The following is a 20,789-nucleotide window of genomic DNA, read 5'->3' on the forward strand; positions in this document are numbered from 1 at the left end:
AGAGGAAGTAGAAAACAAACCGCGTAACACCCATCCGAAATCCCGCAATCCATGAATCTGTCGGAAAAATCAAGCCAAAATAGATCAAAAGCCAGAAATCAAAGAAAAAAGAAATTTAAAGAAGATGAGGTGGGGTCTTATTCATCAGTCACGGAATAAGACCGACTCCTGGACACCTGTCTCGCCCCCTTATGCCGCAAAAGCGGCGTAGAAGGCATATGCCTCGGCAGATGCGGCGAGCGCGACGAAACAGACGAACAGCTCGCCTTGCGATCCATGTCTTTCCCACTGCTGTCAGTTTCTGTCTCGGCGCTCTCATCGCTGCCCTGTTGTGTACGCGAACTCATAGCGCGTAGAGTGAGATTGAGTTCTCGCTCGAGTTCCTTTTGAGCTTGGATCCGCGTTGTGGATCCGCTGAGCTTTTTTCTGTATGCTCGTAGCGTGCGACATACTTGCTCCGTTGACATGTCTAGACTGCCAAACTCACTGCGGTTGTTTGCTTTGCCGCGCGAGCGGAACTCGAGGGATGTGCGGCGATCGGGGCCCTTTGCGCTATATGGTGTTTTGGAGGTCGACGTTTTCGACTTGGGGCTCACGGGAGATGGGGATCTGCGAGTTCGCTCTGTTTGCGAGTATGAAATGGGTGACCGGCGGGTGGCAGGAGAGGGCGTTTCCGAGACAGAGTTGTTCTTCAGTGATGATGGTGCCAGGGACAGCTTGGACATTTTCCGGAGTATCGAAGGCGAATGCTCGCGAACCGGAGTCGGTGTTCCCACCGGGCTGTCTGCGCGTTGGAAACCGGCGAGTTCACTGCGAGAAAGAACTTTGCGCAGAGGGGGTTTGGCCGCAGTCATCTCTTTGACGGGGCTTTCATCATCATCCCGGTTGTTATTGACCTCGGGCACTGGTTGTGGTTGCACGAAAAGGTTCCACATCATAAGGATACCATCCAGACCAGCACTGACCAATGTCCTCTTGACGACGGGTTTCTCCGAGGAAGACTCGTAGTCCTCAAGAAGCAATACGTCGCTGACGCCTTCCGTATGGCCGAATTCACCGGCGAGAAGGTGATCTCGTTCAAGATCATACACGCGTATGGATTTGTCTGTGCTCGACATCCCGATGAGAATCTTAGGGCTGTGCCCGGGAATCTCAGGTGCAACAGTCAGAGAAGACATGACGACCGCATCGCCTACTTCCGAGTCAGCTGCTCGGAAAGAATGAAGTTGCCGTCCAGAAGGAATATCGAATTTTGAGATGAATCGGTCGACCGTGGACAGATAGAGCAGGTTTGAATCGTCGGGGCTAATTGTCATGGAGACAGGGGATGCTTTCAGGGTGATAACCTTTGTAATGAGGTAGGCAATGGAAGTGATGCCATCCTCTTCACGTGTCGCGCGATCTCGAATTAGGACTGTACGATCTGAAGAGGAAGAAAGGAGTTTCTCGCCATCGTTCACGAAAGAGATCTGACCAACGGCGCCGACGTGGTCGTCCATCGTCTGGATCAGCCGAAATGTCGACTCGGTCTTCCGGAACAATTGCACCATTCGATCACGGCCGGAGCTGGCAACCAGGCAAGCGCCGTCTGTCAACTGCAAAGCAATGTCCGTGATCTCTGCGCCATGAGCGCGGGCTTCATTGGTGCATCCCCAGTCCTTGCCTGAGAGGACTCTTAGGACTCCAAACTTATCCCCCGAGACAAACCATTCCGCGTTGTCGGTTGCTCGCAAAACTTTGAGTTCGTTTGCAACATCGTCTTCATTGAATGCAGAGAGCTGTTCAAGCGGGATATTCTTCGAAGCCCGACATTTTCCCTGAGCATCCCAGAAATTCACAGAACTACTGCGCGTCCAGGTGAAGAATTTGGCAGAGAACTCATTGGGAAGTTTCAGGCTCCGAATGCCAAAGATCGGGTCTCTGTGGGCTAGCATTGAGGTTTCCCCAGGCTCTTGTTCACCGTCCTCGACTAATACCTCCATAGGATAGACATGGACTTCGCGAGTCGCCTCAACAGTGACGAGGTGTGAGGATAGAGAGCCCATGCAGGTAATTGCAGGGCCTTTATTCCCTCCATCGGACATGGCTCTATTAAGACGGACAGGAGACGCAGGTGTAGATGCAGTAGACGACCGAAAGTCTTCGAAGGATAATCGCTGCGTCCACCTGGCGCGGCCACCGAGCCAAATGCATTCCTGATCAAAATCTACGGCGAGAGACGTGATGCCGAAGCCAACCTGTTTTACCATGGATAGCTTTTGGGACCCTTCTCTGTCATCAAGCAAGCATACTGCGCCAGACTCTGTGGCAAGAACGGCCTCTTGGTCGGAAATGCTGCTAACACTGCTGAACGTGTTGTCTCCTAGTGCGCCCAGCAAGCAATTTCGACCAGAGAGCGCCTTCGGGGCTGGGTTCGGGGACGGGCCGGGCCCATCAGAGTTCAATCGTGATTTTGTAGGGGAGATAGGCCGCGCTGCGGGGAGCCTCCAGACCTTGACGTGCCGCACGCCAGCTCTAATTCACGTTAGCAAGTGACCGGACGCATCGGTCGAGGACAAAACGTACGTAACCAACGACTGTCCCACCCAGCACATGTCCCGAACAAACGAGGTACACTTGTTGGCGGAGTGGAGCTTGGCCGACCCGTTCTTCAGGTTGATTGCCCAGATAAACAAAAACCCATCGTTCGGGTTTCCAAGCGTCGCCAAGTACTGCGAGTCCGGGCTGAACGCTAGACTGCGCACGCCGAATGTATGCTCCATCAAGATTGATAGAGGCACATCCGGCAGAGCATCTCTTGCTGTGGAGAAGAGCAGAACTCGGGGGTTGTAACCAGTCTAGAACCGCATTAATAATACCCTATAGATTTCCCCGTGAATCGTCCACTCACCTCTCCCACTGCCAGGAATCTTCCATTGGGGCTGATAGAAACACTGGTAACCGCTTTGACCCGTTCTCGCGATGACCACGTGCGCGGGCTGCTATAGTCAGGAACTTCGTTCGACGGCGACGCGTTGTGTACATTGAGGTGTGGATTGGAGCGGATATGAGCTAGAGATCGCGATTTGGAGTCTGGTGTCGCGGGAGGAGTGGACGAGTTGTAAAAGGAGGTAGCCGGGTTCACGCTAGTTGCAGACGGACGAGCTCGAAAGAAACGCTGGCTGATATTCCCATCATCGTCTAGCTCGGCCAGGACGGCGGCCGATCCCGCGCACAGGGCGAAGCTTCTACTCTGGTCATGACTGGAGAAGCCGTTCGGGGTCGTCGTGGTTGTGCCGATGACGGTTTGGAGGGACAGCGAGGACTGGTGGGCAGATTTGCTGGGGGAGCGCATGCCCGGTCTCAGGCTGGGAGAATTGGAGGGGGTGATTTTCAGGGATGCCGGTCCGCCGAGCTTGCTCTTTGCGCTGAGGGGCGCGGTGGTGGCCATCACCGCGGAGATGGGTGATTCAAGGTCCCCGGAGCGCGTGGCGGGTGTGCATGGCAATCGGCCACCGCATTCGCCAGGGAGTCTGGTGGGATCGAGGGAATACTCTCGAGTTTATTGAGTTGGTGGGAGACAAAAGGAGGTGGGCCTTGTTGGTGGCTGGGGTGTTTGTTTGGTGGGGAAAGCTGATCTGGAGAGGAACACAACAATCTGGATTCTCAAGGGGGAATACTGTGGATAAGGACGGGAGGCAGAATGATTGAGAGAAAAGAGAGACTCAGTTGGAAGTGAGAGAAGGAGGACGAGGAGGTGATGTGATAGGGAGAGAAACAAACAAGCTCTCATTCCCGCGCTAAACTAAGAGAACGAGTGCATCATTCTTGGTGATCCTAGGAATGATAATGCGTCCGGTCCAGGATACGAGCGATCATGAAGTCATATACTTGATCCATAGGTCTCAGCAGCATTGTCAATATCTAGGAGGTAAATTGTGTACCCTTGCACCTCGATGCACCGTCACTGCATGATCTCGATCGCCACGAGATGAACCGGTGGGTCTGGACTAGCTCCTTCGGGGCCTGAGCACGGTGTTACCATACATATATTGTCATGACCTTGACCATGAAGGTAAGAGTGAATGATGGTTAACTAACTAGGACCTAGGCCAGAGTTAGACGGAACGACACTGGTCTCATTGCATCCTACTCGATCCTGAACAAGGGGCACTTGATCCCAACTGTGAGTCTGCCTCGAGATATATATCCTTGAACAACTATATCACTAGACCGAGTAGATGAGTAGATCGATCTAGATCGTTGCAACTATATTTCAAATCCAGTGAAGTGAACTGGGCGCTGTGAGAAATTGATTCGGTTTGTATAGATCCGATAGTTGATGCCTGAGGCGGAACAAAGGTGGTTATCTTATCGCCACATCCTTCTATTTTCTTTCATCTTCTCCTTTTGCTCTGCATGATCCTCCAGCCCAGTCATGGCAACCCGCTGCACCGCTTCGTCCCGGTTGGGCCTGCCCACCGTTCTGCGCAGTCTCTTCCGGGCCGAGTTTGCTGGTGACTTGTGCATTCCAAACACCCTCCCCAATCGCAGCCTGCTCGCCTCACGCCCCCATCTATCTCCTCGAGGACTGCAGCATTCACGGCAGTTCAGCTCAATCCCGACCCTGCGCGATGCTCAAGACATTGTATTCGACCTCACGACGCCTGCTGGGACTCCTTCTGAAACGAAAACCTCGGAGAGATCCGAATCTGGAAGACCAGGAAAGGGGAGAAAGGCCAGAAACAACTCCAAGGCAATAAGGAACGAGTCAACATCCGATCCAACGAAGAAGAAAAAGAAACTCGAGCACTGGCAAGTGCAGAAAGAAGCCCTCAAGCAGAAATTCCCCGTCGGTTGGAGCCCGATGAAGAAGCTCTCTCCCGACGCGCTGGAGGGCATCCGCCACCTGCATGCGACTGCCCCGGATCGATTCACGACGCCGGTGCTGGCGAATCAGTTCCAGGTCTCACCCGAAGCCATTCGACGCATCCTGAAGGGAAAGTGGCGGCCGTCGGAGGAGGAGATCGAGAAACGGCGGGTGCGATGGGAGAAACGACACGACCGCATCTGGGGACGAAAGGCAGAGCTGGGTCTGCGCATGCCGACCGAGCGCAGTAAAGCCTTGACGGACTCGAATATTTTGTATGAGCAGAATTAGCATGGTGTAGCTATAAATATTATTCCTGTTAGTACATACGGCTGAACTGTCAACTACCCCATCGAGAGTAGCTCCGGTCCGGCCACCGACCCGCGGCCCCAGACACGAACACATGTTGTCTTCCACACTTCCCTTTTCTGTTGCTCCTCCTCCACAACCCCCCCGAACCTGCGCCCGCGGACAGAATGCGCAATTCCCGTCCTCCATCGCTAGCCGGTTCCTACTGCTCCTGAGCGCGGGCGACTCCCCCAGCTCTTGACTCTTCCTCTTCGACTGCGGACCCCCCATGCTGACCGACCTTCGCCATGCCGTCGTCCAACATTCAGGTCTTCGTCAAATGGAAGGACCAGACGATTTTCGCCGGCGAAGATGTGGAGTGTGTCATCACCTTTAAGAACGTGACGGACACCACCCCTGCCGCCAGCAATGGAGGTGAGGGTCATCAGAGGAAGCTGTCTCGAGTCGCCAACCACGCCAGCAACTCGGCCTCCGACTCCTTCTTTTCCTTCAAATCCGGCAACAGCTTATTTTCGGGCCGGCGATCCTATTCGATCGGCTCCCAACGGAAACCCTTCCACCGGACCGCCTCATCGCTGAGCTCCCCGCTAGTCGGCTCCAGCAGCTTCCCGCCAAATAGCCCCTCCACCCCCCGATCCTGGCAGCCCGGTCACAGCCACAAGAGATCAGTCTCGATTCTCTCCATAGACAGTGAGGGTCACGTCGACTCCAGTCCTTCACCGCAGAACTTCGCTCGAGCCAAATCAATAGCCAGGGGCCATGGGCGCTCAGCAAGTCTTCAGGTTGCGCCCCGGAGGAACGATAGCTATGACGAGGCGTACAGAAAAGGTATGAACCTGTAAAGTACAGAAATCCCGTAGTAATCTGACTGTGCTTTCTTAGTTGGGAGAGCTCCCATCCGTGGCTTCCCACCGACAGACACACCACTCGAATCAGCCTTGGGCAATCTCAGGGTCGACACCAACCACTCAGCCCGAGTAAACCGCCAGAGTCCGATGGCAAATAGCCCAATAGTCCCGGGAGAGCCAATGCGCATGCCCGCACGAAGACCGCAGCCGCCCGCCATCGACTTCAAGTTTCCAGCCGCTCCTCCGCCATCCGAACCGACTAATGTCCGTTCTGCTGCTCGAACTCCTTCCCCCAAATCGGGTGAAGCAAATGGAAGGAAAGCAAAGGATCCGTCCGTGGCTCCTAGCCACCAGCAGCTCACGCGGATTCTATCGGCCACTAGCGTGAATGGAAGCAGCCGAAGCAGCGGCGAGTTTTACTCCGTCAGCGACCATTCGAGTGAGACACTCGCATCAGAATATACAAACTACTCGGTTCAGGGTTCACGGCCTCCCCCTCCAGCTCGACACGCACGGCACTACTCCAGCGTCGTACCCTCGATTGACAAAGCGGACAACGACAACCAGGCCTTGCTGATGGGATATGCGCAGGTCAGCGCATCGTTTACAGTTGATGGCTCACTAGTTGATCAATCTGTATTTGACGAAGTGAAGCGCAAGGGAGTGGTTGGCGGACAGGGAAGCGGACTTACTGGGCGCGCGAACCCGTCCAGCGATCGCTCGCGCAAAGGAGGTGGGTTCTGGGGTGCATTCAAATGGAACACCATTGAAGAATCCATCAATGGCCTGATGTCGAACAACGAACTGGATGGCTTGCGAGAAATGCGCGGCGTCGCCTCCTCACGGGCAATACCTTTACTCTCCACCACCCAATCGCTTCTCTTTGTCGACCTGCGACTCGCGCCGGGTGAGGAGCAGTCATACACCTTCTCATTCACCCTCCCGGAAGGGCTTCCCGCCAGTCATAAAGGGAAAGCCATCAAAATCTCGTATAACCTGGTCATTGGCACTCAGCGGCCGAGCGGACCCAATGAACCTCAGAAAGTAAACCGCATCAACATCCCCTTCCGAGTATTTAGCGGTGTGAATGGTAAGTTGCCTTTCCAAGATCGTGATATCAAATCTAACACCCTTCCAGTCAAAGGAGACGTGGTCGGCCATGACCTGATGTCACCGTATGTGCTCTTGCGTGACGAAGCCAAGGTAACCAAAGTCGGGCCAAACACACCAGCGGCAACCATAAAAAACCAAAGCATCAGCAGTCCGTGGGGCTCGGCTGGTGACTTTCTGACATATGTGGACAACATTCTCGAGCAGCGCGCCCGCTCCAACACATTATTTCCTCCCGGAGCATTGCATGAGCGACAAAAGAGCATGGATACCACACCCTCTCAGCAGATTCTGTCCGCCAAAGACACCATCGACCTGGCGATTCTGCGCAGCAATCAAGCCATCCACACAAGACGCAGCCCCAACCGCTTTGAGATCGCCCGTGAGGGGCAACGCATTGCGGTGGTTGTATTAAATCGGCCAGCGCACCGACTCGGCGAGACCATCATCGCCACCTTGGACTTTGGCGAAGCCGCAGTCCCGTGCTACGCGGTCCGGGCGTCACTGGAAACTTCGGAGAAGGTGACGCCGACTCTGGCCGTGCGGTCGAGTGCCAGCATCCATCGCGCCACACGACGAATCTACGCATCCCTATTCGAGAACACGCTGTACTCTACGCGAGTTGTCTTCGCTCCGGCGATCCCCATCGCGGCTACACCTACGATCCGCACCAGCGGCGTTAGTCTGGATTGGGAATTACGATTTGAGTTTGTGACTGCCAGCAGCACCAGCGAACAGGGGCCTGGTCCATCGGGTATTGGTTTGCTCGAAACGTTGTCGGCTGATGATCGCGGCAAAGTGATGTCTGCGATGGAGCGGCTGGGCTGCGAGTCGTTTGAGATCTCGATCCCGTTGACAGTGTATGGCGAGACTGTGCGTGAGCAAACCCCTGAGGAGAATGAGGGATACTCGATCTAGTTGGGATACTCTCGTACAAATTTATCCTATCAAATATAATATATGCCATCCCCTACTGCTGTATATTGTATAGTTGGGTCTGACGTCGAATGTAGTGTTGTCGCCAGGGCAACCCAGCACCCGTCACTTATCTCACGATAACATCTTCTCTTCCACCACATCTCACTAAGCCCGAACTGGCAGACATTCCTCGGTGAGTCGTCGGTCCTCCGTCATGTTTTACTGACGGAAACTAACTTCCTGACTGGAATGCAGACCGGTCGCAACCCACCCTGAGCGCTGAAACGAGAGAACACAAGATGGCTTCGTTCATCACCACCATGTCGGTCCCCGCTGCCCCTGCTCCCGTTCACTTGTCTACCCCCTCCGAGTCGCTGTCGCGCTCGCCTCCTCCTCATCCTACACCTTCCATTCACATCACCTCCGGCCCTTCTTCCTCTTCTTCTTCTTCTCCCCTCTATCAGACTACCCGCACTTCCCGTGCCCCTGCCTTGGAGCCGCCTTCCTACCTATCACCCGCTGTGCGCGCGCTCAAACAAGGAGTCTATGGACTAACACCTCCCAGCAATGCACGGACACGAGCACCGTTCAAACCCCGGTCTGCCGCCAAGGGCACCAGCAGCTACCAGCTGCGCCAGTTCGCCGAGGCCACTCTGGGGAGTGGGAGTCTCCGCAAGGCCGTACAGCTGCCGGAAGGAGAAGATCTGAACGAATGGCTTGCTGTGAATAGTAGGTTGCATGTAGTTGAGCTGAGTTTCTGATGGAAAGAGGCTAATGATCTTTGTCCACCGGTTGATAGTCGTCGACTTCTACAACCAGATCAACCTCCTCTACGGCTCGATAACGGAATTCTGCTCCCCGCAAACATGCCCGGAGATGAAAGCCACCGACGAATTCGAATATCTCTGGCAGGACTCCGAGAACTACAAGCGCCCGACCAAGATGTCGGCCCCGGAGTATATCGAGCACCTGATGAGCTGGGTGCAAAGCAACGTCGACAATGAGCAGATGTTCCCCAGCCGGATTGGTATGTGGTCATCGTATTTTGGAAGATTTGAGATGTGCTGATGGTGAATCGTCAAACAGGTGTTCCTTTCCCCAAGACCTTCCCCAGTCTCCTCCGCCAGATCTTCAAGCGGCTGTACCGTGTCTACGCCCATATCTACTGCCATCACTACCCGGTCGTGGTGCATTTGGGACTGGAGCCGCATCTCAACACGAGCTTCAAGCATTATGTGCTTTTTATCGATGAGCATCGGCTGGCGAGTGGGAAGGATTACTGGGGGCCGTTGGGGGATCTGGTGGACAGCATGTTGAAGAGCGATTGATTGATGGATGGATGGTCAGACTCGGGTTTTCTCCAGGCGTTTCGGGGGGTGCATGCATCGATTGATAGTCAGGCGTTATGACATTAATGCAATTGAACCCTAGCATTTCCGTACTTGCTATATGCCGTAGAGCGACAGTGGGGTGGCGCTTCTTTTATCAGGCCGTGTTTACTTGGGCGGCTCGCGTAGAGGCGAAAATACGAGCGTTATAAACAGCCCCCCACACCTCCTGTTTTTCTAACCTGGCAACCTTCACGACCTATCTTGCTTTCGCTATGGCTGACCCGTTGTCCGCACTAGGTACTGCATTGAATGTAATCTCGTTGGGACTCCAAGTGCGGGAGGAGATCGTATCCTATTGCCGGGCATGGCGGGGCATACATCAAGAGCTCCAAGAGGTGGCCAACAAAGCAGACGGCCTAGAAGCACCACTCGAGGCGCTTCGGGAAATAATCCAGGAAACACAACTCACGGATCCAGAGATCGCCGAGGACCTACAGACAAAGCTCGGGGCACTTCGTGGAGGCATCGAAAGAGTACAAGCATCCATTCATAAATGGAGACCCACGATCTCACCGGAAAGCGTCCGCGACAAAATCCGCGCTCAAGGAAAAAGGGCGGCATATCCTTTTCGTAAAGACATGTTGCGCGAGTTGGCCAATGAATTGGACAGCGTCCAAATCAACCTGCACACTACTCTTCATGTGTGAGTGAGCATAGCACCTCGTCATTTGCTGGATTGAGCCAGGAGGATTGTTGACAGTTAATGCAGATTCTCAGCACAGAATACACGACTCATCCCGTCATTAGTGCTGATGCAGACGAAGTTGCTTCGTGAAGTCCGGGCGATGGTAGGTATTCACCACGCTCGGCTGCAAAGCATGCTAAGTTCTCCTTCAAGCATTTAGAACTACAACAGATTCCCAAACACTCTTCACCACCGCCACCGGAGTTGCTCCTCTCTTGGTGTGATCAACAACGGGAGGTGACACCGAGACGTCGATCCGATCCAGTGGTCAAGAAATACTACACTTATCACAGCCGGCTCTTGGGGCTCACCATTGCGGCATCATTCTCCCTGACAAGGGGTGCCGGCGGTTTGTCCATTGCCCCCTCGCTGAGTTTTCAAGTCCCCGTATCGCAGAACGGCCCTGGGTTTCGTACGCTCGGCTTATATCCGTTGCTTGGGAAGTCCCTACCTCCGGCCGACTTCGTAGACAATACGATAGAAGAGCTCAGGTATTTATTTGGGACGCGCAGGTTGACTCCGTCTGATATAACCCCGGACCGTGGCTCTCTCTTGGATGTATGTTTACCTCCAGATGTCTTTCCGTATATGCTTTGTTATTGTGAGTTCTAACTGGCATGACTAGGCTGCTTGCCTCGCGTTTTGGGCAGGCGCACAATGGCATTCTGATGCTTTCGTTGAATTCTCAAGGCTTTTCATGTTCTTGATCAGTCAAGGCGTCTCGTTGGACTCGGCTCGCACCCAGGGCAGAACCGGGCTGGACAGTTTCGTCGGGGCTGTGAAGCTCGGGGATGAGGAATACAGATTACTTTCGCGGTTGATCGAGTGTGGTGGGGTTATGACTATTGATGCGGCCTCGCAATCCCGGATAAGCAAGGAAAATATGCGCCGTGTGCTTCGTGAGAATGAAGAAGGTACGCGAACCCACGTTTGAAAGTGCCTTTTTCGTCAGATATTGAGTTGTTAAACAGTGGTTATCATTCCTGATGTTGCAAAATGCATCATTGAAGAGTCCGAAGAAGGCCTACTGCATGTGCTCCGGTCAGGCAGAGCTTCCGCCAACGACGTTATTGGGAAAACAACATTACTGAAACTCGCGATCGGCTGGAGCAAAGGCGTTCAGATTCTGCTAGTAGCAGGATCCGACGTGGACGACTGTTCTCACATATCTCCCTTGACACTTGCAATTCGCGGAGGCTACTACGAGTCGGCGAAAATATTACTTCAAGCGGGTTGTCCGTTGAGCTTGGTCGACATATCCCAATCTGAATCGGCCAGTGGCTGGAACGAAACCACCTCGCTTCTCATCTCCGAACTAGCATCCCGGCGCAGGAGATTACTGAAACTCGCTCAAGCTTATCTGTCTCAAGAAACCCTTGCTCGGATTGGAGTGGACAATGATTCTTCTGTTCCAGACATGACTGCATCACGGATATACGAAACGCTGGTGGCCCAAGATGCACGCATTGACTCAGCACTCCAAGTCTCCGGTCCTCCACGCTCAGTATACCATCACCTTTACCTCCGCACCAGGACCTTAGATGAGCTATACGAGGCTGGTTTCGATAATGTCGAGCTACTAGATCCATCCGGTCGAACTCCTCTGATGGTGATGGATAAATGGTCGGGACTGCGCAGGATCACACAGGAAAGAGCCAGATGGCTTATTTCAAAAGGCGCCGACCCCTTTCGGCAGGTGCCTGGGACTAATGCGACAGTTCTTCACCTCATGGGTATCTACAGTGCCGAGTGCTTGCATCCGGAATTGGTGCATTCGTTCCTCTTGAATTTCCAATCTTTCAAGTCCCAGAACCCTTTGGAATTTTTGAAGTTCATGTTCCAGGCATCGGAGCAGGACAACTGTATTTGCGCCTGCTCGCCAGGCCGGTGCACTCCGTTCTCCGCAGCGCTACGACATCTGCTCCAGCACCCGCCCAGGTACTACCAGATGAATGGTCCTAATCGATTTCCGGAACTGCTTCATTTTGTCATTCGCCAATCTGAAAGGAGTCTCGAAGTGGACCAAGTGGTCATCCGACTGATGACTTTTGACGCGCTCGATCTGAGACATACGTGCTGTCGGAAAGGAGATGGTCTGCATGATGACTCTATTGTTTGCGTAGAGGAGACCGAAGTCGAGGAGATTCGGGACGAAGAGCATCTGCTTCTAGAAGACTATGAACGCCTACTCGCTGAGCTCTCAGCCGATTTTGAGAAATCTGGGCTTCTCATCATGGAATTCTTGCAGGGCCACTGGTATCAACGCATGGTGGAATTTCTCTCTCGGTTGGATCCCTATGATGAGGAGTACGCGAGAGGTCACCGGAGCCTTGGACTAAAAGTCGAAATAAGGGAGAGCATCCCTGACCGGGTGTCTCTCCTGGTGGGTTCGAAAGTGAAAGAGACTCTACACTAGCACTGTAAATAGTTACGTAAGCAATGTTGAGTCAGCCACGTGACCACGGGAAAGAGTCGGACGACAACTCAGTCTGCATCTTCGCCCATTGACGCCCTCCCGACTGTCGCATCTGCTCCCCTTCCACCACCTCCTCAACTCCTGTTTCCTCTCTCCATTGAGGCTCTGTTCAGGCCAATTGACAACATGCTCTCCGCTCGCGTCGCCCGCGCTGGCCTGCGTGCCTCCGCCCAGCAGTTCGCCGTCCCTCGCACTGCTGCCATCAACGGCCTCCGCTCCTATGCCACCCCGGCCCAGGATGTGACCCCGCCTGTGGCCCTCTTCGGTGTTGATGGCACCTACGCCACTGCTCTGGTACGTTTTCTGTGTGCATTGCTACCGCATTGCGTCTACCCGGTTTCCCCGGCCCCTGCTTCCCCCCCTCTTTCTGTCATCTCCAACACCACACGCAAAAAGAGAAACGTCCCAACTGACATCCCCTCAAGTACACCGCCTCCTCCAAGTCCTCCGCCCTCGACCAGACCGCCAAGGCCATCTCCAACCTCGGCGAGACCTTCAAGGCCGACCGCAAGCTGTCCACCATCCTCGGTGCCCCGACTCTGAGCAACGCCGACAAGCAGCAGATCACCCAGGAGCTGCTGAAGGTCGCCGGTGCCGACAAGTCTGACATCCTTAAGAACTTCTTCGCCACCCTGGCTGAGAACAACCGTCTCGGTGCCCTGGAGGGTGTGTGCGAGAAGTTCGGGACTCTCATGAGCGCCCACCGTGGTGAGATCGAGCTTAGCATTACCAGTGCTCAGGTAATTCCCTTCCCTTCCTGATTATCAATTACCACGGAAACTCATTGGCATGAATAGGAGCTCGACGCCAAGACCGTTTCCCGCCTCGAAAAGGCCGTCTCTAAGTCCGAGTACAGCCAGGGCAAGAAGCTCAAGGTCGTCACCAAGGTCAACCCGGATCTGGTGGGTGGTCTCGTTGTTGAGATTGGTGACCGCACCATCGACCTGAGCGTGTCGTCGAAGATCGCCAAGATGAACAAGGCTCTGACGGATGCCTTGTAAATTGCCCGTGGAATGTAAAATAGCCTCATGGTGGGGGATTTATGCAGGATGAGTTGTTACCTAGATATAGCATCGTCCGTTGGATTGACTTGAAGTGGTGATCGCCCAAATCAAGGGTCTAGAGAAATTCCCTTTGTCTTTCTTTGTTGGTTTTGTTTCATTATGTGAATTGCAGATACATTTCTTCCAGACACTTGGGCCCTGTAGACTTGACCCGTGGCTATATAGCCCCTAGGTTCGCTGATGGCCAATTTATACGGGACTCGGCTCTTTGGCTTGATTCTCCTCTCTTGTTGGATGGTGCAAGGATCAACCACACGACGTATGAGATGGTGCGTTGGCGAAGAAAGTGGGAAAGAAAGTCAACGGTACTCGTACTCTAGCCTAGCTAGTTCTGGTATGTTATCAAGAATCGCCGTGTGAAATACGCACAAACTCACAGACCTTGGTGGGACTCTTCTTGGATCTGCCTTCTCATGAACGGCTGTGAACCGGCCCACCAACTATCCGGAGCACCTCTGAACTATTCATAACTTTTAGATCGTACCTATGAGATACGTCCCTAGTTATATCCATTGATAATATTTCTGTCAGATCGAGATGAAGAACCTTCCAAGGCATACTACCTAGACGCTAGGCCGCATTAGGAAAAACCCGCGAAGTACTGCTTTCTGATAATCGCACGAGCTGGATTTAAGGGTAACGCCGTGTGGAAAGATATCTGGAATGAATATAAAAAGGCATCAACCCATGGATCCAACGGTGTATATACACACTCTTGTTCCCATCAACTCGAAATGGCCAACTTCCCCTTCCCCCATCCCTTCAGAAATCCCTCGCCGACACCAAAGTCGAGTACGTCCAGCTCGGCTCCTCTGGTCTGCGCGTGTCATGGCCCATTCTCGGGACAATGACTCTAGGAGCTCCCAAGCTGGTGCCGTGGGTCCTGGACGAGGAAACCTCCCTGTCTGTCCTCAAGGCTGCCTACGACGTCGGCATTAATACCTGGGACACGGCGAACTCGTACTCCAATGGACTCAGCGAGGAGGTCATTGGGAAGGCCTTGCAGCAGTTTAATATCCCCCGCCAGAAGGTCGTTATTATGACCAAGTGCGCGTTCCATGTTGGTGACGAGCCTGACGTTATTGGGCCATTGCATGCGGAGCAGCTAAACCAGAGTAAGGACTATGTTAATCTGGGAGGTGAGTCCATATACCCTGATTTGAATATTGTATCGATATTGAACAAGAACCGCAGGTCTATCGCGAACTGCAATCTTCGCAGCAGTAGACGCCTCCCTCGCACGCCTGGGCATCTCGTACATCGACGTCCTCCAGATCCACAGGTACGACGCCCACACTCCACCGGAAGAAACAATGAAAGTGCTCCACGACATCGTGCAGTCGGGAAAAGTGCACTACATTGGTGCCAGCTCAATGTGGGCGACGCAGTTCGCGCAGCTGCAATTCCTAGCTGAGTCTCGCGGCTGGACCAAGTTCGTCAGCATGCAGAACTACTATAATCTCTGCTATCGCGAGGAAGAGCGCGAGATGATTAGGTTCTGCAAACAGACAGGCGTTGGGCTTGTGCCGTGGTCACCTCTGTTTGCGGGGAGGCTTGCTAGACCTGTCGGGTATGATCTGTCGGCGCGCTCGAAGAGGCCCAGTTCGCACCATCCTGGTATGACGCCCGTTGATGAGGAGATCATTAGACGGGTCGAGGACGTTGCGGGGAAGAAGGGATGGAAGATGAGTATTGTCGCTTTGGTGTGGTTGAAGAGTAAAGGTGTTGTGCCGATTGTGGGTATCAATTCTGTGGAGCGGGTTCAGGAGATGTGTGAGTTGAGAGGGAAGGTGTTGACGGATGAGGAGATTGCGTATCTAGAGGAGCCGTATCAGGCCAGACCCGTTGCTGGTCATTCCTAAGTTGAAGGTGTTTCTAGAAATTGAACTCTCCGCTCTCAGCAACCGCTTGAAGACTCTCGGCTCCAATGGCACTCGCAACGGTATGCAGCCGGCCTTGCAGCCATTTTCTCTGGGTTGTCGGGACTGCTTCGGTGCTAATAGCCACTGTCAAGGGCCAGGCGAAAACAATGGCCATCTGGGGAGTGATCTTGTGTTGGGCGGCTGCCATGTTGAAAAAGGAAGAAATGCCGTGACATAGACCTGCTGTAAGGGAGTTGATATTCGACTGGCACCGTTCCAGCTCTGTGCCTGTGGATTGTGTTATACGGGATACGGTGGAAAGTAGGCGTATGCAAAGACTGTTTATAATCAGACGAACAGCCAGATACCGATTCCAAATAGCAGCATAGCCGTGGCCTGTGTAGCAATGCAAGGAGTACTCGGTATCCGTCGAGCGTAAACCCTCGAAGAACGTCCAGTCTGAGGGAATGCGCCGGGCCCATTCGATAAACGCAGAGTCCAATTGCCGCGCCTCTAATACCAGCTCATCCAACTGGCCCAATTGGAATATAGTAATCTCCTCTTGCAGACAGTTTTGAGCTTTGGCTCGAATATTTGCAGCCTGAATCATGAGTGCATCAAGCTCTAATATCGGACTATTCTCGATAAATATTTTGTTATCTTGGAGCCATTGTGGAAGAGAAACACCTCTAAGGATGCATGAGCGGATCTGAAAGCGACTTTAGTAAAATTGAAAGGTAGTTTATGAGAAAAATCTTACTATAGGCCTTCGTAGAGCACTGTCAAGATCCGTATTCCGCGGAAATCCCTGCTGCTGTCGGGCCTGTAAACAGACCCCCAATGCCTGTACAATGGCAGGCGCTCTTCCAGAATCTATAGTCAACTTTTGCAGATGGCTGGCTTGAGGAAGGTTGGTGCATGATATTCTGTAAACCTGTTAGAACAGCTTCAAGTAGGAGATAAGACAGGACAGACATCGTAACTAGCCATCAGCAACGTCGCAACAAGAAGCTGATCAATCGTCCCATTCGAAAGATTCGCAATCTCCTCCCGGATTCGAGCAATACTCTTGCCATACACTCTGTCTGCATCCCCCAGAGCCTGGTTCACATTCCTCGCTAATCCAAAGACAGCAAGTGAAAACGCAGACACGGCAAGCTGCAGACTCGAGTTCGTGGCTGCGCAAGTCCAGTACTGCAGCGCATAGGTACCGTATTCGAGTCCAATGTCAAATAAGTCATCTGGCCATGCCGTGAAATGCTCAACCCAATAGTGGAATGCATGGGTCTCGAGTGGAATAGTAGGTGGGGATGCAGGCGACGGGTCTATCACGACTCGCGCGACTGGATGTCCTCTCGGACGACGCGGTCGGCCTTGAGCAAAGGCATTCTCGCTCCGAAATGACAGGCCTGTTTCTTCGTTGGATCTCCAAATACAGGATCGACTTGCTTTGCTGCACCGGCTGCAGATGGGTCGGATGGAATCACACTGCAATTTGTTCAGTGATGGACATGGGTTGCTGTCAGAGATTCACTGTGTACCTTGATGCGACGCCTCTTGCATGTCAGGCATCCTAGACTTGGGAAAACCATGATTGCGCGAGGACAGAATTAGGTAGAGGATAATGAAGGGAGAATGTGTATGTATCGGGGTTTGGGTTGGTTATCTCCGGACAGCAATCGGGAACAGTCAATAAGAAAAACAATGAAACTTTTGCTCTATTCTATTTATAAAAGTATAGGCGGCCACAACGAAATGGTATATCAAACAAGATGCGACGAAAAATCCGAAAGAGCCAGAGGGAGAGGCTCATGACTGGAGAACAGCGGCAAGGGCCTGGTCCAAGATGCCCAAGCCCGTCTTGATCTGTTCCTCGGTGACAGTCAGAGCAGGCACGAAGCGAATGCACCCACTGCCCGCCGTGATGATCAGGAGACCCCTCTCGCGGGCGGCGTTGACAATATCGCCCGCCTTGTCGGCATACTCGGGAGACAACTGCGCGCCGAGAATCAGACCACGGCCGCGAACCTCTTCGATGAGACCCGGATACTTCTTCGCCAGGGCCTGGAATCCAGACACAAACTGCGCAGACTTTTCATTGACGGAGGCTTGCAGCGACGGCGACGAGAGCCGCTCCACGATGTGGTGGGCCACGCGGCAGGCTAGCGGGTTTCCTCCAAACGTCGTGCCGTGGTCGCCCGTCTTGATGTGCGGAGCAACGGTCTTGCCAGAGATGATGGTTGCGCCGATCGGAATGCCGTTGCCCAGTGCCTTGGCGCTGGTCAGGATGTCTGGGTGTGCAGCCTGTCCTGAAGGTGGAGCCAGAGACGGGTGAGCGTGAGCCCAGAAAGTGCCGGTGCGGGACAATCCGCACTGAATCTCGTCAAAGATCAAGACAGCCCCGACCTCGTCGCAGCGCTTACGCAGAGCTACGAGAAACTCGGGTGTCGCGACGTTCACGCCTCCTTCACCCTGGATCGGCTCGATGATCACACCACATGTCTTGTCCGTAATGAGGCTCTGGAGCTGCTCGATATCATTGTAGTTGCCGTACTTGAACCCCGGCACCATGGGCGAGAAGGGAGTCTGGTACTTGGGGTTCGGGGTCGCGGACAGAGCGCCCATGGTGCGGCCATGGAAGGAGTTGTGGAACGAGACAAACTCGTGTTTGGCGCCAGACTCGTCCAGAGACCGGCCAACCTTGCGGGCAAACTTGATGGCGGCCTCGTTGGCTTCGGTGCCGGAGTTGGAGATGAAGACCTGCGCCGCATCACGCATCGCCCCCGACTCGTGGGTCAGCTTGATCAAAGACTGACTCAGAGCGCCCGTCCAGGGATTGTGGTAGAGGTTGGAGGCGTGAATGAGAATCTCAGACTGTTCCGCAATGATCTGTGCAATCTCCTGGTCACAGTGACCGAGGGAGTTGACCGCAATTCCGGCCGTGAAATCCAGGTACCTCCGATTCTCCATGTCCCACAGATAACAACCCTGTCCCTTCATCATCATCGGTGTCGGGCGAACGTAGGTCGGGACCATGTAGGGTGTGCGCTCTTGGATAAAGGACATGGTGAGGGAATCCGGGGCAGGGTCAGGGTTCGGGAGCGAGGCCTCCTTCTGTCGTGCTGTTAGTCGTTGCCTACCGTGATTTCCAATCATTCCGTACCTGTGCTTGTGCCTTCAGGTCCTGAGTGACATTCGTCGCCCATCGGCGCTGCAGCGGTGACTCCATGACCATAGCAGAGAACTTGCCCGCGCGAGGCAGGCGGCGCCCGGCGACACGAAGGACAGACATGATGAATTGAGAGGGCACACAAGCGAATTGACCTCAATTGCGCCGGGCGCGGTATTTGTTAGTACTTCAGTGGGTGAGTCAATCAGCAACCAGTGGAGCAGAAAAGTGCCGCGATCACTTATCGGGATCGGCGAGTTGCCCCGAGTTTAGTCACCTGCTTCTTTCTGCTCTCTCTCTCTCTCACACACTCACACCACTCTCACCACTCAACACCCAACACAATACATTTCCTTCACCATGCTGTCCTCCCTCGCTATTCGCCGCACTATTCCCCTCCATCTCCGAGCAACGGCCCCTCGGTTATTTTCCACCACCCAAATCCCACGCCAGGCAAACAACGACCGCAAACCATCCAACGCCTTCGCCACCGGCCCAGCTCCACCACGGCTCCCCAAGGAAGAACAAGAGATCTTCGAAGAGCTCCAACGACGCTCGACGGGCGCTTTCAGCACACCCCAAGTCAACCAGTCCCCGCAGACGGAGATCAAGGCCAGCGGCGATGGTGCCGAGCTACACCCGGATGCGCCGGCGGGCTTGAAGCCGGAATTCGACGGCGAAAAGAATCCCAAGACGGGCGAGGTGGGTGGACCGAAGAATGAGCCGTTGCGATGGGGGTCCGAAGGGGATTGGAGCTATGGTGGGAGGGTGACGGATTTCTGAGGGACGATCATCGAAAAATGGAATATATCTCGGGGATTGCATGGATTGGCGTTGGTTGCCTCATAAATTATTTTCAGATGGTTGTATATAATCACCGACTGCAATACTTTTGTATTTGTTCATTGCAATTGTAATTACGCTGAGAAGAATGAGTCACTCGTTCAAGACACTCCAGGGCTATAACACAGTCAAGCAGTCCGTTCGTTTTATGTTGACAGTCGAGCGAGCGTCGCTTTCCCGGCCCGGCTGTCGTTGGCTCTGCCCAGCTCCTCACTGATCCATGAGCCGATCCGCGACATCTCCTCCAGATTGATACCCGTGTGCATGCCCAGACTGTGGATGGTATGCACCAGATCCTCTGTCGCGACATTCCCCGTCGCACCTTTGGAGTAAGGGCACCCGCCCAGTCCGCCTACGCTGCTATCGAAGATGCGCACACCATGCTCTAGGCCCACAATCGTGTTCACCAGAGCCTGGCCGTAGGTATCATGGAAATGCAGCGCCAAGTCCGAGTTGGCAATTCCAGCCGCCTTGAGCGCCTGCAAGAGGGTCATGGTGCGGGGTGCCGTGCCCATGCCCGTCGTGTCCGCCACCGACACCTCGTCTGCACCCATCTCTAGCAGCGTGGCGGTAATATCAGCCACCTTGGACGGGTCGACCTCGGGCCCTTCGTAGGGACATCCCAGGGCCACTGAGACATACCCTCGTACCCGGATGTTCTTGGTCTTGGCCAGTGCGACGATCGGCTTGATCCGCTCTAGCGACTCGGCGATGGTGCAGTTCGTATTGGCTTTGGAGAAAGCCTCGGTGGCAGCAGCAAATAATGAGATCTCGGTGGTTGTCGCGGACTTGGAATCCGAGCCTGCCGGAACGCCTGTCGAGTCCATGACTTGGACCAAGCTTTCCAGTCCCCGGATATTGGGAACGAGATAGTTGTATGCGATTGTCTCTTTAGATGGAGGTGGTGATGTCAGAAGGTGCTGGCAAATCTCGGCAGTGCTTGCCATCTACGCCGGGCAGATGGTCAGTCAGTCCTTGCTTCCCCCGCTAACTAGACAGAGGGCTGCGCACCTGGGGAACCCATTTCGCAGGCACAAACGAGCCCGCCTCAATGGTGGTCACGCCTGTACCGGCAAGTTTCTCGATCAACTCGATCTTTGTCTCCAGCGGGATCGACTTCTTCTCGTTCTGCAGGCCATCTCGAGGACCGACTTCGACAATGCGGACATGGTCCGACGTTAACCGCGAGTCGGTTGCAAAACGGCGTGTGCAGAGGGGGGCACGAAGGGCCGAGAAAAGACGCATTCGAGGTCGGAAGGCCATGG

The 20,789-nt window shown here is 54.0% G+C and overlaps 12 protein-coding genes across 12 annotated transcripts; 8 read left to right on the plus strand and 4 right to left on the minus strand.

The window, feature by feature from the left end:
• Positions 1 to 137: 137 nt before the first annotated feature.
• N7474_011158 (WD40 repeat domain-containing protein) lies at positions 138 to 3,430 on the minus strand (the record flags this gene model as incomplete). Its single annotated transcript, XM_057202568.1, has 3 exons — positions 138 to 2,514; positions 2,566 to 2,837; positions 2,891 to 3,430. The coding sequence occupies 3 exons, from the start codon at positions 3,428 to 3,430 to the stop codon at positions 138 to 140; spliced, it is 3,189 nt and encodes a 1,062-aa protein (XP_057047852.1).
• A 987-nt stretch (positions 3,431 to 4,417) lies between these two features.
• rrg9 (mitochondrial ribosome assembly protein RRG9) lies at positions 4,418 to 5,140 on the plus strand (the record flags this gene model as incomplete). The annotated part of the gene is made up of 1 exon (XM_057202569.1): positions 4,418 to 5,140. One exon carries the CDS (start codon positions 4,418 to 4,420, stop codon positions 5,138 to 5,140), a length of 723 nt encoding a protein of 240 aa, XP_057047853.1.
• A 305-nt stretch (positions 5,141 to 5,445) lies between these two features.
• N7474_011160 (putative intracellular protein transport protein (Sat1)) lies at positions 5,446 to 8,034 on the plus strand (the record flags this gene model as incomplete). Its single annotated transcript, XM_057202570.1, has 2 exons — positions 5,446 to 5,986; positions 6,041 to 8,034. 2 exons carry the CDS (start codon positions 5,446 to 5,448, stop codon positions 8,032 to 8,034), a joined length of 2,535 nt encoding a protein of 844 aa, XP_057047854.1.
• Positions 8,035 to 8,354: 320 nt separating this feature from the next.
• N7474_011161 (Mob1/phocein family protein) lies at positions 8,355 to 9,362 on the plus strand (the record flags this gene model as incomplete). The annotated part of the gene is made up of 3 exons (XM_057202571.1): positions 8,355 to 8,756; positions 8,803 to 9,061; positions 9,121 to 9,362. The coding sequence occupies 3 exons, from the start codon at positions 8,355 to 8,357 to the stop codon at positions 9,360 to 9,362; spliced, it is 903 nt and encodes a 300-aa protein (XP_057047855.1).
• A 275-nt stretch (positions 9,363 to 9,637) lies between these two features.
• N7474_011162 (uncharacterized protein) lies at positions 9,638 to 10,072 on the plus strand (the record flags this gene model as incomplete). Its single annotated transcript, XM_057202572.1, has 1 exon — positions 9,638 to 10,072. The coding sequence occupies one exon, from the start codon at positions 9,638 to 9,640 to the stop codon at positions 10,070 to 10,072; it is 435 nt and encodes a 144-aa protein (XP_057047856.1).
• A 735-nt stretch (positions 10,073 to 10,807) lies between these two features.
• Positions 10,808 to 12,526, plus strand: N7474_011163 (uncharacterized protein; the record flags this gene model as incomplete). The annotated part of the gene is made up of 2 exons (XM_057202573.1): positions 10,808 to 11,024; positions 11,082 to 12,526. The coding sequence occupies 2 exons, from the start codon at positions 10,808 to 10,810 to the stop codon at positions 12,524 to 12,526; spliced, it is 1,662 nt and encodes a 553-aa protein (XP_057047857.1).
• A 186-nt stretch (positions 12,527 to 12,712) lies between these two features.
• Positions 12,713 to 13,587, plus strand: N7474_011164 (F1F0 ATP synthase subunit 5; the record flags this gene model as incomplete). The annotated part of the gene is made up of 3 exons (XM_057202574.1): positions 12,713 to 12,880; positions 13,012 to 13,326; positions 13,384 to 13,587. 3 exons carry the CDS (start codon positions 12,713 to 12,715, stop codon positions 13,585 to 13,587), a joined length of 687 nt encoding a protein of 228 aa, XP_057047858.1.
• Positions 13,588 to 14,497: 910 nt separating this feature from the next.
• N7474_011165 (aldo/keto reductase) lies at positions 14,498 to 15,512 on the plus strand (the record flags this gene model as incomplete). Its single annotated transcript, XM_057202575.1, has 2 exons — positions 14,498 to 14,789; positions 14,845 to 15,512. 2 exons carry the CDS (start codon positions 14,498 to 14,500, stop codon positions 15,510 to 15,512), a joined length of 960 nt encoding a protein of 319 aa, XP_057047859.1.
• A 13-nt stretch (positions 15,513 to 15,525) lies between these two features.
• N7474_011166 (Zn(II)2Cys6 transcription factor domain-containing protein) lies at positions 15,526 to 17,104 on the minus strand (the record flags this gene model as incomplete). The annotated part of the gene is made up of 4 exons (XM_057202576.1): positions 15,526 to 16,221; positions 16,273 to 16,335; positions 16,488 to 17,000; positions 17,054 to 17,104. The coding sequence occupies 4 exons, from the start codon at positions 17,102 to 17,104 to the stop codon at positions 15,526 to 15,528; spliced, it is 1,323 nt and encodes a 440-aa protein (XP_057047860.1).
• A 217-nt stretch (positions 17,105 to 17,321) lies between these two features.
• On the minus strand, positions 17,322 to 18,804 carry N7474_011167 (acetylornithine transaminase; the record flags this gene model as incomplete). The annotated part of the gene is made up of 2 exons (XM_057202577.1): positions 17,322 to 18,626; positions 18,676 to 18,804. The coding sequence occupies 2 exons, from the start codon at positions 18,802 to 18,804 to the stop codon at positions 17,322 to 17,324; spliced, it is 1,434 nt and encodes a 477-aa protein (XP_057047861.1).
• Positions 18,805 to 19,041: 237 nt separating this feature from the next.
• N7474_011168 (succinate dehydrogenase assembly factor 4) lies at positions 19,042 to 19,464 on the plus strand (the record flags this gene model as incomplete). The annotated part of the gene is made up of 1 exon (XM_057202578.1): positions 19,042 to 19,464. The coding sequence occupies one exon, from the start codon at positions 19,042 to 19,044 to the stop codon at positions 19,462 to 19,464; it is 423 nt and encodes a 140-aa protein (XP_057047862.1).
• Positions 19,465 to 19,670: 206 nt separating this feature from the next.
• On the minus strand, positions 19,671 to 20,787 carry N7474_011169 (hydroxymethylglutaryl-CoA lyase; the record flags this gene model as incomplete). The annotated part of the gene is made up of 2 exons (XM_057202579.1): positions 19,671 to 20,471; positions 20,536 to 20,787. The coding sequence occupies 2 exons, from the start codon at positions 20,785 to 20,787 to the stop codon at positions 19,671 to 19,673; spliced, it is 1,053 nt and encodes a 350-aa protein (XP_057047863.1).
• Between the last annotated feature and the right edge of the window lie 2 nt (positions 20,788 to 20,789).

This window comes from Penicillium riverlandense (genome assembly GCF_028828495.1).
Source record: "Penicillium riverlandense strain IBT 135883 chromosome Unknown utg000011l_segment0_segment0, whole genome shotgun sequence".
Classification (NCBI taxonomy): Eukaryota; Fungi; Ascomycota; class Eurotiomycetes; order Eurotiales; family Aspergillaceae; genus Penicillium; species Penicillium riverlandense.